At 41.1% G+C, this 16,262-nt stretch overlaps 1 protein-coding gene across 3 annotated transcripts in view; it reads left to right on the top strand.

The window, feature by feature from the left end:
* strbp (spermatid perinuclear RNA binding protein) overlaps positions 1-16,262 on the top strand; it is an 80,809-nt gene that overhangs the window by 37,199 nt on the left and 27,348 nt on the right. For all 3 annotated transcript variants that reach the window (XM_061801659.1, XM_061801657.1, XM_061801660.1), the window contains exons 3-6: positions 4,321-4,497; positions 12,858-13,108; positions 13,188-13,356; positions 15,503-15,809. In XM_061801659.1, the coding sequence (XP_061657643.1) occupies positions 4,495-4,497; positions 12,858-13,108; positions 13,188-13,356; positions 15,503-15,809 (730 nt within the window). In that variant the 5' untranslated portion in view covers positions 4,321-4,494. The remainder of the gene's footprint in view (positions 1-4,320; positions 4,498-12,857; positions 13,109-13,187; positions 13,357-15,502; positions 15,810-16,262) is intronic.

Here is a 16,262-nt window from a genome sequence, read left to right as displayed (position 1 = left end):
AACCAGAAATAGTCAGCCATGAATTTTCTGCTATTCTAAAAAAATTACAACAATGAGAGAACAAACAGGCAAAAATGGCTTTTTGTGGCAGTGTAAAATCGGGTATAGTTGGCAGGAAGAGTTCAATGCTAAAATGTAATCTATGCGTTGTAGAATATCACAATGAACACAATTCTATAAGGAAATCAATTCTCGAAAGCAGTTCCGTTGCCACTAATTAACACTCACTTGCCTCCCATCTTTCCGTCCGTTTTTCCTGTCTCTTCGACACCTCATCCCTTTTGATGCTTATCAGAAGAGAAAGGTGTAAATTGCTGCTTCCAGCCATATCCGCAATTCTCCCACACTATCTAGCCTTCATCTTTAAATCTCTTCCAGTTCCTCCCCTTTATCCTCCGCCTGGTTCCTTTCATCGCTATAGGGAAAAACGGCTTTAATGACCAACTGATGAGAGGACACAGCACAGGTGTCTTTCCCAATCGCTGGTGATCAAACACGCTTTCACAAATACACTCAAATCCAACCAAATTGAAATGACGACGAGGATGGCTGTGCATTTGCAAATGGCTTTTGTCCCACGTGCAAATCTGCGCGTGCGCATACAAGTGCTCTTGCTCGGCTTACTGAGCGCGGGCTTCTGTCAGTTTTCATTCTTTTGGAAAAAAAAAAAAAAAAAAAAAAACACAATCACGCACTGATGAACTCTAAGGATGTGGAAAAATAAAGCAGAACGAGAAAGGATAATGGAAGGAAAATAATTTTGTGGAAGAAACTTAAACTTGTGCTTATAAAAATATTTTTAGCATGTAGCCACCAGCAAAACATTTAGCCCATTATTTATCTGTAATGCACACATTTTTGATAAATGATATTGTGGAGGAGGGGGTAGAGTCATAGCGTAGTGATAACAAAAAAAAAAAAATCCAGAAAATAATTTTCACATGTAAAAGTAGGAACCCCTCTTCAGGATCACTTTAAAAACCTTATCCATCCATCCATTATCAGAGCTGCTTATCCTTATGAGGGTCGCTGGGGTACTGGAGCCTATCCTAGCCCATTGAAATCAAATTTGAAGTTTCCATTGTAATAGTTTCTGGTTTGGTAGGCTTCACTTATTCACTTATTTCCTTGTTTGCGATGAAAAAAGATGGTAGCAAAACAAAATTATCAAAATGCACTTTACATGATTAAAAGCATTCAAATACATAAATTAAAACACTTGAAAAAGTAGAATTAATATAGCTTTTAGTGCAAGAAATATTACTGAAAAGTGGAAGCACTCTAAAACACAAGAACACATCTTGTCAGGTCATTTATTCAGCCTGCATTCAAATCATGTACATAGATTACAGTATTTGTAGGGGAAGCCATATTGGAAGAGAGTATTCCCCCCCCCCCCCCATTGTTGGTTGTGGGTGGTGTAACAGGCAAACCAGAATTGCCGCTGGCAGGTTAAGGAACTAATTGTAAGTCTTGTGGGCCAGTGGCTCAAAGCATGGAGAACGATGGCTACCGGGGAGAAAATAAGGAGCGAGGCACTCGTGTTTATGGTTCCCCTCTGCAGCCTTTTTCAATTGACCTCCCTTTTAACGCTTCCCTTCTCCTGTCAGTGTTCATTATCAAATCCGCCATTCTTTGTCTTGTTTTGCTGCTCAATACATCCCCACATTTTTGTTTTTTTTGGATCATTCAGCCCCATTTGGTCATCATCTGCATTCGGTGCTTTGTCCACATCCACATACAAAACAGGATCTTGTGGCAACGAAAATATATCTTACTATGATAATGATCCTAAGAAAAACACCACAGGGGGGCTCATTTTCAAGAATACCCTCAACAAGATGAGCAGGAGAACGCTGATATTTTTCTACAGTGTATTGCTTTTATGTTCTGAACTCCCGTTTCCATGCCAGGGCTGTATTGAGCAGAATAATGCTGCCTCGGACTGTTGCCTTAACTACAGTGGTTGCAGGTTCATTTCAATAGCGGATGTCATGCTGTACTTGTACTACTGCTCAAGCTGTAATAATATCATAATTACAGTATTCAGAGTAATTATTTACAGGAAAATCACTACTAGTCAAATAAGTCGAAATTGTAATTTGTATTTTGTCCTTTTGGACAAAGCAGCCTTTCAGTGCGCTACAGTTAACCTTTTATTGATTAATCGATTCCATTTCGACATCCGCTATTGTCTGTTAAATCTGCCAAACTTCGAGAGATTTCCCATTGAAGCTCTATGAACATTTGGCATTTCCCATATGATTTCTCACACAACTGTCACCATTCCGTTGACCTTTTTTCAGAGTGAGTGGGAACGTTATGAATGCTTTTGCTTCACATGGCCTTTGTTTTCATATTGACATCATGTTTAGTTTCGTTCGCAGGCGATCCGAAGGCACAGCTTGCTTTGACGTAGTTACTTTTTACCATCATGAAGAGCAGTAGAGGACCATAAAGTCATAAATATATGATTACATATGTCATGTAACCTTTGGATACAGTACTGAATTAAATGTGCGTATTAGCTTATTAATGGACATTAGTTATTGGGGAAGGACTCATATAGTATCTCTCAATACAATTTACATAGAAGCATTGTTATTTAATGCTTCTATAATGATACTGTACAATAATGAATTTTGATGCTGGTCCAATGAAAAGTAACAATCCAGTAGAGCTTGTGCATCTATATCACCAAAATCACGTGACTGGCTATACTGCCGGTCAAACAAAGCATTGTTCACAGTCTAAGTCCGTTGAGACGAAACAAAACTATGTCTTATAGCACGATGAACAGAGTTTTGTCCGATACCATGAAACATTTAGAAGGTGATAATAAACAAAGGTACGTGGAAAAATCAGAGACACATGGAATAGAGGACCAATATTTAATGGCAAAGTTGATGTTTTTGGCGATAAGAAATTAGACTGTTAATTCGGTTCCGCTTGTCTTGCACAACTAGATCTACACATGTATTTGGTGAGTAAGTCATCGAGATTTACACGGAAAAGTTTGAAACCATAGAAAAGACTGGATGCATACAAATACTTCATTGCTGGGTCTGTTCTCAATCATGAATAAATCCCACATCATGATGTGCCCACTCTGATTTTTTTCAATGTGAATACCAATATTTTAATTGATGACCCCTAGTTTTACACAAACAAGCATTCATTAACTATGACTGGAGAAAAAAAAATTGCCTCAGTACACGGAAGCGTATTTATTGCTGCTACACGCTTACCTCTGTAAACAGACAGACGTTTTGTTTTTTTTCAACACGCGTTGTTCTCAAATGCGTACAATTGGCGTTATATATACTTCCCGATAATTTGAGATCAAAAAGAATAATTCCTACCTGAAATGATCGCTACACAGGCGTGTGTATTTTGCTGGGCACCATCCATCATGTGCATGATCTCTATACAATTCTCATTTTTTCAATAAAAATACCAATATTTAAAAAAATGACCCCTGGTTTTACACAAACTCGCATTCATTAACTATGATTGCGAAAAACATTAAGGACAGGGGGTCGTCTCTTCCGTACATGGACGTGTATTTCGGCCACATGCACACACGGCTCTAAACCTTTCTGTGACAGACGTGTTTTTTTCTTTTTTCTAAATACGGTTTGTTCTCAAATGAGTCAACTTGGCATCATAAATACTTCTTGGTTATTTGAGATTGAGAAGAATAATACCTACCTGAAATGAAGTGAACGCTACACAGCCGTGTGTATTTCATTGGGCAAACCAACAATCGTTTAATTGCCGAAATCCATTGATCTTTTCTGGTCTTCTCATCTGGTATTCTATAGAATGATGTCTTTGAATATCTGTCTCGCCTGTTGTGACGACTAACAGCACAACAAGTCTCGGGCATTGTGAATATTCTGCTCAGGTTCAACGTCTCCCACAATGTCGAGCACCTCAGTTTGACCGGCAATATGGCAATATGTCACGTGCACGAGATCTATACATTGTGATATTGATATTTGTCCCATCTCTATTAGGTTTTTCTTTATTTTTATATAGCATTATTTCTGTAGTTGATAGTGTCCAAACAGACTAGGTGTCTTATAATTTGCACGTGTCTCGCGCTCCAGTGTTTGAGCCACTGACTTGAAAACAACGCAACAACAATGCATCATTTATTGACATTTCTGCCAACACATGAGAAAGGAATAGGGCTCTTTATATGTTCACAACGCGTGTTCAAGGGTGCGCAGTCTGTCAATTCTGCAGCCATATTTTATTAACGGCACAAATGAGATATTATTCAGTTGAATGAACAACTATGATGTCATTTCTTAGGGGCATCTTCTCATCGAGGGGTGGCTACGGTGACGGAGGAGCACATGAGGAGCGGTGTGACGGTAGCATCCTGACCAGTAACCTTACATCTGCACCGCACCCTCACGCCCGGCAAGCCTCAACAGCCGGCGTTGGAAGGAAGGAAGGAAGCCTGCGAACACTCCTCCTCTCGGCATGGTAATGTACACTTTGCTGCACTGTATGAAAGTGAAAGTTAATCGAGCAAAAATGGATGGAATGGCGAAGAAAGGCTGTATCGCACAAACAATAAAAGTGCACGAATGTATGATGGAAGACTGATCGAGAGGTGGAGAGAGGGAGCGGAACAAGGGATTGATGAATGGTCTCGGCCTGTGACAGTGGGTGCTTTTCCTTATGGGGGAGGAGAGCAGAAGATGAATTATTAAGAGCTAAAACAAGTGGACAGAGGACAAAAAGGTGGTGGAATAGGTGGTTTGGAGAGTACAATTCTTGGCGCTGAAGTGGGCAAGAGGGGTCAAGGAGAACATATGATTGAGAGAGATAGAGGAAGAGACAAAGATACACCGACCAAGGTGCCGAGTTTGGACTTCCCAGAACGGGGCACATACTTGAGGTCATAAATTACCAAGGGTAATGAGAGGCGTGCTGTGCGCGCGCCGCATGCAAACACAGTGCCGTGATTAGTTCTGAGTTATGCTGATGCAATAAATGATACGAGTGACCTTGGCGAGGTTGTCACTGCCTAAACCGCAGGAAACACGAAGCGTCTTCCTCAATGACTTTATTCTGAGGTTTCTGTTTTTAATGCACATCTGAGCACACACTCGCCATTGATTTTCACCATGAATTTATTTTGGCCATTTTTTAGCTGCCTTGGGTTCACACTTTGGTTTTAAAATTACCTTTGGTAAAATGATTTTATCGTCTGTTTGTTCCTGTTCTTATGTTTCATAAAAAAGAATATGCCTACCACTATAGTAACGCGGAGTAAAAGACTTTTACGGAGGCAATCGATTATATCATTGATCCGATTGGCGAATTATGACATTAAAGCCAATCAGCCGATCAGCATGAAATAGTAATTATTGTCCAATCAGATCAGTCTAGTGACAATGGACGTATGGTAATCAGAAAGATGATGGAAAAGAAAGTACAATAAAAGTGGCTAACGTAGAGTGCGGCACCCCGGCCTGCCACACAGTGCACAGAATGAATTTTTAATGTAATCTCCCCCTCGGCTGCTGAATGCTACAAAGAAGCCACGGAATTGTTGTTTTTATCCCATTGCAGGTGCCATCGCTTCTAAGCGCATTTTGATGAGGAGTTTTGAAGTTTTAGCTTTTTCTACTTCAGTGTTGTGCCTCTTGTGCTGAAATCCCTGTTTTATATGCCCTGTCAACCCTAGCAAAATGAGTCTTGTTTTTTTTTTTTTTTTTTTTTGGTGCACACAGCTCTAAATATTGAAATTAATGTGGTCCATCTCCTTGCATCACCCTTTGTCATCATCTCAGTTCTGGTCAGGCTCGTTAATTTGCTTTTTCTTTTGGAAGCTTTTCTCACTTTCGTCAGCTTTCTTCCTCCCTCACTTCTGCCCCATCTTTCATTTTTTGTTCATCTTTTCTTCTTATCTGAGCACTCAACCTGCACTTGAGGCACATGACTTATTGAAGGTAAGTAGAGACTAGAAATCTTGTCTACCTATAAACACACACTCAAACACAAGCAGTCTTAATAGAATAGCGAATGAGACATTTGCTTAACATATTTGCCACAGCAAAAACTGATAGAAAGCAAATGACTTGATTGACAATTATATTGATCATGGTGGATCGGTGTAAAGTGTTGGCCTCACAGTTCTGAGGTCCCGGGTTCAATCCCGGACCCGCCTGTGTGGAGTTTCCATGTTCTCCCTGTGCCTGCATGGGTTTTTTGCCGGGCACTCTGCTTTCCTCCCACATCCCAAAAACATGCGACATTAATTGGACACTCTAAATTGCCCCTAGGTGTGATTGTGTGTGCGGCTGTTTGTCTCTATGTGCCCTGCGATTGGCTGGCAACCAGTTTAGGGTGTACCCCGTCTCCTGGCCGTGTACAGCTGAGATAGCCTCCAGCACTCCTCGTGAACCTTGTGAGGATAAGCTGCTAAGAAAATGGATGGATGGCTATTGACAATGAAATCTTAAAACTCCAACATCATCTGTTCCGCAATGCCGACTGACTTCTAAGTTGCTCGGATTTTTTTCAAATATAAATTATTAAATATTTTTCTATAGGAAATGATGTTAAGTTTGTCGATTTATTCCAGGGTTTTAGGGCTTTATTAATAAATGTTCCTTATAATGAAGGATCTCCCTGTCCCGAGAAAAGTATCCCTTCAATCGTCAATCACTGATGATCTTGTACAAGTGAGCGCGTCCTTAACCAGAAATCAAATCTCAGGAACTGGTTGGAAGAAGTGGGGGAGGGGGGGTCTAAAGTGAAATCAGGCTTGTGAGTAGCTGATTGATTTTTTTTTTTCCTTTTGCATTTCACTGACGAATGTCTTGTTGAGATGAACTTCAGCAAATTGCACTTTGTTTTGTTGAGAATGCATGTAATGTGGTTACTGTTTGTAACAAGGTCCGACAAGCCATTGAGCCTCCGGGGGTAGCGTGAAATGGACAATTGTGAAGTGTGAGTGCTTTAATAGCGCTGTGCACCGGCAGCATGGGAAGGTGTGTGTCAATAAACTAATGCAGAGTCACGTGCGTCAGTGGCTGGGAGACAGCTGGCAGCTGTATGTGCAGACGCTATCCGGGGGGGGCCACCATTTTGCCACCTTTTATCGGTCTTTACTGTCATGTGGACTGATATACTGTAACTAAGAGCTAGAACCCCAATTGATCATGGATCTTGCTTTTCCAAGATAAAAAAATTCAGGGCGATTTGCTCAAAATCTATCTACAATTTAAAATAAAAATTAAGCAAATGAAGTGGAAATCAATTAAATGTCTTCACTGGTTTATACAACATTTTGGAATGTTTTAGAAGTTGGCCTCAATTTTTTTTTATAAACCATCTCATTGTCACTGCTGTCAAATGATGACTTTCGTGAGATTAATCATTGGGTCCCACCAGGACCCGTTGAAATGCGTTGAACTGTAGGCTGCTTTTGTGTGTCCAGAATACAGTCAGAGTTTTATGTTGATTGGGCTTCTTTTGTTTGCAACAGTACCCAAAATAGTCCATAAAATTTAGCTGTAGTCTTAATGAAATTATGATAACAATCTTAATGGCAATTATATTATGTTAATTTCTCATTATTTAATGGACTACTTGGACCCAACTAACAATGCAAATGTAAATGTAGAAACTTAGCACACCACATGCAAAACATCTCTCTCTCTCTCTCTCTCTCTCTTTCTCTCTCTCTGTGCGTGCGTAATATACATATGTGTGTGTGTGTGTGTGTGTGTGTGTGTGTGTGTGTGGTGTGTGTGTGTGTGTGTGTGTGTGTAGCATGGCAGAAAATGCAAAAAAACAAGAAAGATTAGTAGGAGATTAACTAAAAGTAGCCAGGCTCAAAGTTAAATTATTTGGCATTTGGTATTTGTGAACTTTGATGGCAAGCAAGGAAAACTGGTCAGATTTTGCCCACAAACTCTTAGAGGTAGTGGAGCAAATCGAAGTAGTAAGCTTCCCCTTGTTTTGTAATGTAGGCGGGTTCAAGGACGATCACATCAGCATCCCCAGGATTGAGTGCGTATCCTTGTGTGTATGATCTTAACTGAGACCATACGAGACATTTTTACGAGCTGAGGATTTGAAGAGGAATGAGAGCTGCCCCGGGGGCTTCATCACACGGGACTTTGTTAAATTGCATGTTGTTAATGTTACCTTGACATCCAATCCTTCCACTAAAACATGCCCAGCTCGTTCTTCTGGTGCCACCTCTTTAGTTATCTGGGCTTGCACTTTAAGGCTGGTCGATTCCTGTCGACGAGCTCTCATTACTTCTCTAATTTACATGGCGATCAGAGCAGCTGGGCCTCTCCTCCCCCACGGTCAAGTAGACATGCACACATACTGTAGACACGAGCTCACAAAGTGCTTTATTACCCTAGAAGTCCCCATTAGAGCCAGGTCATCAAATTTGTCGCTGTTTGTTTGTTAAACACTTTTGTGGCGATAAATGGACTCACAAGCATAAACCGCTCACACGATGGTGAAGGATGACATTCAATATAAAAATAAAGTGTGCTATAGAAATGTGCAATGTTTTATATGTATAAATATATAAATGCCAGTATTGAACTCGATGCAAAAAAAAATTGCTTATACAGTGGGAAAGATGTTTTTTTTTTTTCCATCTTCCTCCTGCTTTGCTCAGCATGCATTTGAAGAGGGAATCCTAAATTATTTTTGACAGCAATAGTAATTTATTGAAAAACAGTCTTTTAAGGTCCACAAAGGTCAAGATTGCCTCTAAATCAATCATCCCCAATCTTCCTTGCCCCATGGACTGGTTTAGCATAGGTACTTTTTTTACCAAGCACTGGCTGTCAAAACAGTAATGAGAAAACATAGCAGCGTCCGACATTAAGCCTTTCTGAGTCAGTCAAGTTGTTGTAGCCCTGTAAGAATGAGTACCATCCACGTATATTAATTATATAATATATATACACATAGACCGGATCCCACTGGGGCCTCCACTCCCTGAGAAGGGTTGCGTCAGGAAGGGCATCCGGCGCAAAAAATTGTGCCAAACATATGTGCGTTCATCTGAGATGACACGCTGTGGCGACCCCGAAAGGGACAAACCGAAAGAAACAAGAGACCAATTTAATACTCTCTCATACAAGTCAACTTTTCATAAAGGCTCTCTTTTAACAGGTTAGAGTGACTTTCAGTCTATGTTTTGATTTCAGTTTAAATGTCGAGTATGATGTATTTGCAGTTTCAGTCTTCTAATATTAAAAAATATAAGGAGTTTTATATACAAAATGACAAGAAATGTCGGTTGCAGTGATATATTTTAAGCGAGATACTCAAGTAAGTTTCAATGTCAACAAAAATACGATGCTCCATTGAAATTATGATGTGGTTACTCGTATACACTTTGATGTTGTTGTAATATTACTTAGAGTGGGTTGCTGCAGCTTCCTCGACAGCAAAACCATTTGCATAATAACTTTGCTGGATGTATCCCGATTCTGGCCGATGATCAAGACCCTTAACCCGACACGTGTAAAAAAAAAAAAAAATACCCACTGCTGTCCAATGGCTTGATCGATTTTAACTGGATAAAATAAGATATAACGTAATTTTGAGGACATTTATTGTGGAGATCTCATGAGTCAAAATCAAAGCTCCGCACTCTATCTTGCAAAAAATTTTGATAAATACTTAACGTTATATACTTTTAACCTCATTTGCCCCTCATCTCTGTTGATGTATGTGATAACTTACTAATTTATTGTTGGTTTCCGATCACTATTAATATCGGACCTGCATAGCTGAACCAAAAACTATGCTTATTTTTCCACATACATTAGCTTACCGCAAAAATGGCACTGAAATATTACACTTTACGGTAATTTCTTCTTTTCTCTTTTTTCTTCTTTTCTTTTCTTTTTTTTCTCAACACCATCCCTATTACATAAAAAATGTCACTAAAAGCCAAAGGAAATAGCTAAACTCAATGTTTGATGCACCCCGAAATAAGGGCCTAGTGACGGTACACTGATATCTTGTATTATGACTCTATGTTTGATGTTCATGGACTGGGTATCCTTCCAGTATGCCTTGCCAAAGATTTGCACACTAAATCAAGTCCTTAGGGACATCCAGGAATTAGGCCTTGCCAAATGTTTGTGTCACACTCTACATTCGCAGCTAAATAGGCTGGGTGGCTTCGCGTATTGTGCAGCGCTCATCTTCTATTCTGTTAATGGCTTTATCTCCTGCACTCCAGTGAAAGGGAGCATGTGTGTGTGTACGAGGGCAGAGAATAAAGGAAGTGTGTGTCTGAGAGATAAGCACAACTGTTTTGAAGCTTGTCGAGAGTAGCGCCTTCTGTGCTGAACTCGGCCACACACCTCAACCCCCCCGCCCCCGCCCAGCGTCCTGCGATAACCTTAATGATAAAAAATGAACTTTCCACCATGAGAGTGTGCAGTGACAAATGTGATATCTTTGTATTTCTGGTGAAAAACAAGATAGAAAAAGAGAAACTGCAAGAAAAAAATTGTTCTGTACAGCGCATCTGTGAACATAGTAAAAATGTTGCTATTATATTCATTTTATCTTATAACCCAAATGAAAGACAAATGATGAATATATTGCTTGTCATGTTGTTACTAGGTATTCAATTTAACTATAATGTCATTACATTATTTTGGGGGGGTGTATAAATTACGTCAGTGTAGCATTTACATCTTGTATATTTCAGCATATGTTGAGATAATAGATTATAATGCAGTGTAATTATGATTACAGGGTCATACATCAGCTGCTGCACACACAGCAAATTAACTTCCCCACTGTGTCGGTTTTACTCTGGAATTAAATTACTTATCACTTAATCGCCACATACGACCGAGTGCCTGCTTTAATACTGCGATCGACGACAGGCTGAAGACAAGCGATGATTTTGTCACGCCACACCTTGTAAAGCTGGGAAATTGTTACATTGCTACTGATTGTAGTGTAGGGCATAAATATCCACAAACATAACCATCTTTCATATCTTTCAGTCTTTCTTCACTCTGCTCTTCCTGCCTCGTTACTCACTCTATCATCCGTTTTGTAGTTTTCTTTCACATGTTGTCAACCTCTGGTTTGTCCAGATTCAATGTGAGATCGCACCCCCCCAGTGGGAAATAATGGAAATGTACAGTAAATTTATTTCAGGGTGAAATGCTTGCTTTCATAGGACATTTGCTATACAAGCTTAAATAGGTACAGTAAACCACTCTCAAGTGGAATCAATTATGCATTTTGTCTGGAAGGTTTTGTCCATCTCAAGATTCTTACTCTTCACGTTGAGAGAGAAAAAAAAAAACCAACACCAACCCTGTAAAAGACCTCTAAATCTATGTATGGCTAAAATGTGATGAAATTCACTGACTTTTGAGATGCCCGAGCACGAAGTAAAGCAATTTGATTGGAACTGAATCAGTGCTACTCCCACCCACTGAGTTTAATTAGATTTTCCTGATGCACGGGGGAAGAGGTTTCCAAATTAAGTAAATAAGCAGTGACATACCAGTAATTAAATTAAGAAATTAATGAATACATCTTCTTTTTCTTCCGGCTTGTCCTGTTAGGGGTCGCCACAGCTTGTCATCTCTTTCCATCTAAGCCTATCTCGTTCATCATCCTCTCTAACACCCACTGTACTCATGTCCTCCCTCACCACATCCATCAACTTTTTCTTTGGTCTTCCTCTCGCTCTTTCACCTGAAAACGGCATCCTCAGCACCCTTCTACCAATATACTCACTCTCTGGCCTCTGAACATGTCCAAACCATCGAAGTCTGTTCTCTCTAACCTTGTCTCCAAAACATCCAACTTTGGCTGTCCCTCTAATGAGCTCATTTCTAATCCTATCCAACTTGTTCACTCCAAGCGAGAACCTCAGCATCTTCATTTCTGCTACCTCCAGTTCTGCTTGTTTCTTCAGCGCCACCGTCTCTAATCCGTACATCATGGCCGGCCTCACCACTGTTTTATAAACCTTGCCCTTCATCCTTGCGGAGACTCTTCTGTCACATAGAACACCAGACACCTTCCGCCAACTGTATTGTTGACCCCAAGTATTTGAAGTCATCCACCCTCGATATCTCTTCTCCCTGGAGCTTCACTTTTCCCCCTCCACCCCTCTCATTCATGCACATATATTCTGTTTTACTTCGGCTAATCTTCACTCCAATACAGTAAATGGGCTTTTACTCTAAAAGCGCTTTTTTAAGACTGAAAGCACAGTTACCTAATTCACATACTGATAATGCACAATCAGAAGCAACACTGGTGTTCAGTGCCTTGCTGAAGGAGCCTTAGACATGGTCACTGTGACTGAGAATCAAACCCCAAACCTTTCGTTGGGAGATGACCACCCTCCCATCTTAGTCATGGCCCTCCCAGATCAAGCAATTTTGACCCTTAAATTGAGCAATGAAATAAATATTGAAATAATACATACAATGTTGAAATAACACCAATACTGAAAAAATCAAATAACTCATGGCACATCTTTTTATTTTGATGATTCTGTATTTATTTGATTTTGTCGCTCTTGGTTCTCCATATAATTGCATGCAGATGGAAAATAGCTACAAAGCTATAATCTGGCACACAGCGCGTTTGTTGTCTCTGCATGGGGGCTGACAAATGAACAGATAAACTCAACAAAACTTCAATAAGTGGTAGAATTAGGACATGTGGGATTGATCAGATTTTTTTTTGGTTTGTGTGCTGAAGTCACCTTTACTAAATTAAAGATGGGATGATTATACACAGAACTTCTCTACTTTGTGATCTATGTATTTAATAGATGTAAACGTATTTCCTTTCAGAGGTCCTTCCGTTCCTTAAGCAATGACGACCGCCATGTCATGGCAAAGCACTCCACTATTTACCCCTCCTCTCACGACTTGGAGGCAGTTCAGACGCTGGTGTCTAATGTGGAGTGCGCCCTCAAGCACGTGTCGGACTGGCTGGATCAGACGAGCTTGGAGGCCCATGGCCAGCTTGAAACCCAAGCGCCAGACAGTACCGAGGATGCGGAGCCTGCCGAGGAGGCTGAGGGCTCAAGTGATGGCTACAGGTGGGGTTAATGTTGCCTTTGGAGTGAATGGAATATGAAATAAATGCTTACTTGTATTGCAATATGAACTTTCTTCAAGGGAGCCTAGCAGTGGTAGAGTGCTCTGCGGAGTGATGAGAATCGGCCTGGTTGCGAAAGGCCTTCTGATAAAAGGAGACATGGACCTGGAGCTGGTGTTGATGTGCAGAGACAAACCCACGCCTACGTTGTTGGACTCGGTCTGCCAGAACTTACCTGGGCAAATAGAGGTGAGATCAGACGCACTTCGGCATGAACAAAATTGCCATTTCTCCGTCAATAGTGCAAATTTCTATCTAAAAAAATTGGTGGTAACTGGGGGTCTAAGTGGAACGCTGGTTCCCTCATGCATGGGTTTTGTCCAGGTTCTACAACTTGCTGTCACGTTCCAAAAATATGCAGGTTAGGAAGCCCATTGGTATGAATGTGGGTGCAAATAGTTGTTTGTCGCCCTGCATTCGAAGTGAAGAAACGGGTCCAAGCGGGATGGAAGAGTTGGCGTAAGGTGTCTGGTGTTCTATGTGACAGAGGAGTCTCCGCTTGGATAAAGGGCAAAGTTTATAAAACAGTGGTGAGGCCAGCCATGATGTATGGATTAGAGACGGTAGCAGTGAAGAGACAACAGAAAGCAGAAGTCGAGGTAGCAGAAATGAAGATGCTGAGATTTTCGCTCGGAGTGAGCAGGTTGGATAGGATTGGAAATGAGCTCATTAGAGGGACAACCAAAGTTGGATGTTTTGGAGACAAGGATAGAGAGAGCAGAATTTGATGGTTTGGACATGTTCAGAGGCGAGAGAGTGATAGAAGGGTGCTGAGGATGGAGCTGCCAGGCAAAAGAGCGAGAGGAAGACCAAAGAAAAATTTGATGGATGTTGTGAGGGAGGACATGAAGACTGTGGGTGTTAGAGAAGAAGATGGACGAGGTAGGCTTGGATGGAAAAAGATGACACACTGTGGCGACCTCTAACGGGACAAGCCGAAAGGAAAAGAAGAAGAAGAAGCCCATAGCGGGGATTACCAGTAGCTCACCCTGAACATTAGTGAAGTACTGTTCTAGAACATGAATATTAACAGTTGAATAGTCTGAATTATTATGCTATTAAAAGACCCACAGCATTTGTTATTGCTTTGGCTCAGTTTGAAGAGCCCGGGAGAGGCAGTTTCATAGCCACAGGAAGTTGCATTTGCACTGTGCTATACACACACACACACACACACACACACACACACGCACGCACACACACTTACTCATATATATTGTTTTGTTTTTGTTTCTCTGTGCTACAGTGATATTCATCTTCATGAATTGAGTTTTCAAATGGGTTAACAAGTTTGACATACTGCCAAGTGCATATCATAATAGCTACTGTCGTATCATAGACCACGGATGCTTGAAGCTGCCTCCCTCCGAAACGATAATCTCTGCGGAGCAAGGTGTCCGATGGACATGCCTAAGTTGCTGCATGAACTTTCATGACTGCAGAGTGAATGCGAGGTTGTGCAAAATAAATAATAATGTTCACAGTGGCAGCCTGGATTTACACATTTTGCATCACAGAGACAAAAAACGGACCACGGACAGGATACGGCGAGGGATCCTGGTTAAAATAAGCCATTTTCAAGTTAAAGGAAGTGTTTTGGCAACCTCTTTCTGGCGGTTTCCAAAATGGATGAACGTACCGTGTTTCTGGTGTTGTGACAATATTTATGACCTCCCCACAGCCCCCTGACCGCCCCAAAAAAGCAAAACCATAACAACAACAAAAAAGCTGTCGAATTGTGGGACAATTGTGTACCTGTAAGAACATACAGTACCTGTACTCACTTACTGTATGTATGTGAAAGTAGAGTTATCTCTTGTCTCATGTCAGCGATTTTGAATTTCTGATTTTGTCTTTACAGCCAAATTAAATGTAAATGAGCTCTTGGCCGCTACTCACTTATACAGTGTGATAGGCTTACACGTGCAGTTGGTAGCAAGCCTCGGATAAACCTGCCATCTTTTAAAACCGCAATATGAAATGCATACAGTATACGTGCAGCCAGGCCCTTCGCTGTCTTAGTAATTTCCATGTGCTGCCCATGATTATCACCACACTTTTCCTCTTTGCTATCACTGCCACCCTTCTGTGGTGGTATAGCAAAGCCCTGAGAAAAAGCAAAAAAACAGTGTAGGTTCCACTGTACAAATAGTTACTATTTTGTAAAGACCACATTAGTATTGAAAGTGTTATTTTTTGTGTGTGCATTTTTTGTTTTGTCATGCTGTTTGACTGAGGCTGAGCCTTCTGTCGTTGTGCTGATTTTTCATCTGTCATGTTTTGTGACCCTGATCCCTGACCACCTACTTCTTTACGTCTTCCTGACATATGACAGAAGCTGACAGAGGAGAAATACGAGGTCAGAAGCTCCCTGCCCGAGGCGGCCATCGTGGTACGGACTACGACGGAGCCCAAGCTTACACTGAAGATCACCCTCACCTCCCCAGCCGTGAGAGATGATGATGATGAGGAGGAGGCGGAGGAGGAGGAGGAGGAGGAGGAGGAAGAAGAAGAAGAAGAGGAACAAGAGGAGGACGGGGAAGAAGGAGAGGAGAATGAGGAGTTACATGTGGAGGGAGCTGAGGAGGTGGCTGCAGAGCATGAGCAAGAAGTGGAGAATCAGGAAAAGAGCAATGGCCACGGTAGGAAAACAGATCCAATTTTTTTCAATTCTTTCATGTTATTTAAATAGATGAGTATTAATTTCCAATATGCATCATATTAACACCATAATAATAACAGTTACATAGGAATTCATCCTTTTCGTCCCCTTGAGGAACCAAAGTGAATTTATTCAAAGACAACTCTTAATGACAACATAAAAATATACAAAATGAATGCTGCTAAAACACAATTTCATAGATGCCACTGCCGAGACGATCAGACGATTATTATCCATGGCGGACGAGCAATTTGGCAAGTCTGCTTTCCCTTCCCCCTTTAATTTATGGGAAGGTGGTTATAATTGGATGTGGGAGGCGGGCAAGGGAAGTGAGCGAAGCAAGGCCAGCCTGGCGGCGGAATCAATAACTGAGCAGTAGCGAGCTAGCCATCCGTCGTGCGGCTCCTGTCCAACTAGACACGAAGGTCCCCAG

Source organism: Syngnathoides biaculeatus, chromosome 17, assembly GCF_019802595.1.
Source record: "Syngnathoides biaculeatus isolate LvHL_M chromosome 17, ASM1980259v1, whole genome shotgun sequence".
Classification (NCBI taxonomy): domain Eukaryota; kingdom Metazoa; phylum Chordata; class Actinopteri; order Syngnathiformes; family Syngnathidae; genus Syngnathoides; species Syngnathoides biaculeatus.
The sequence above is the reverse complement of the archived record's forward strand: the minus strand, read 5'-3'. Positions and strand labels throughout refer to the sequence as shown.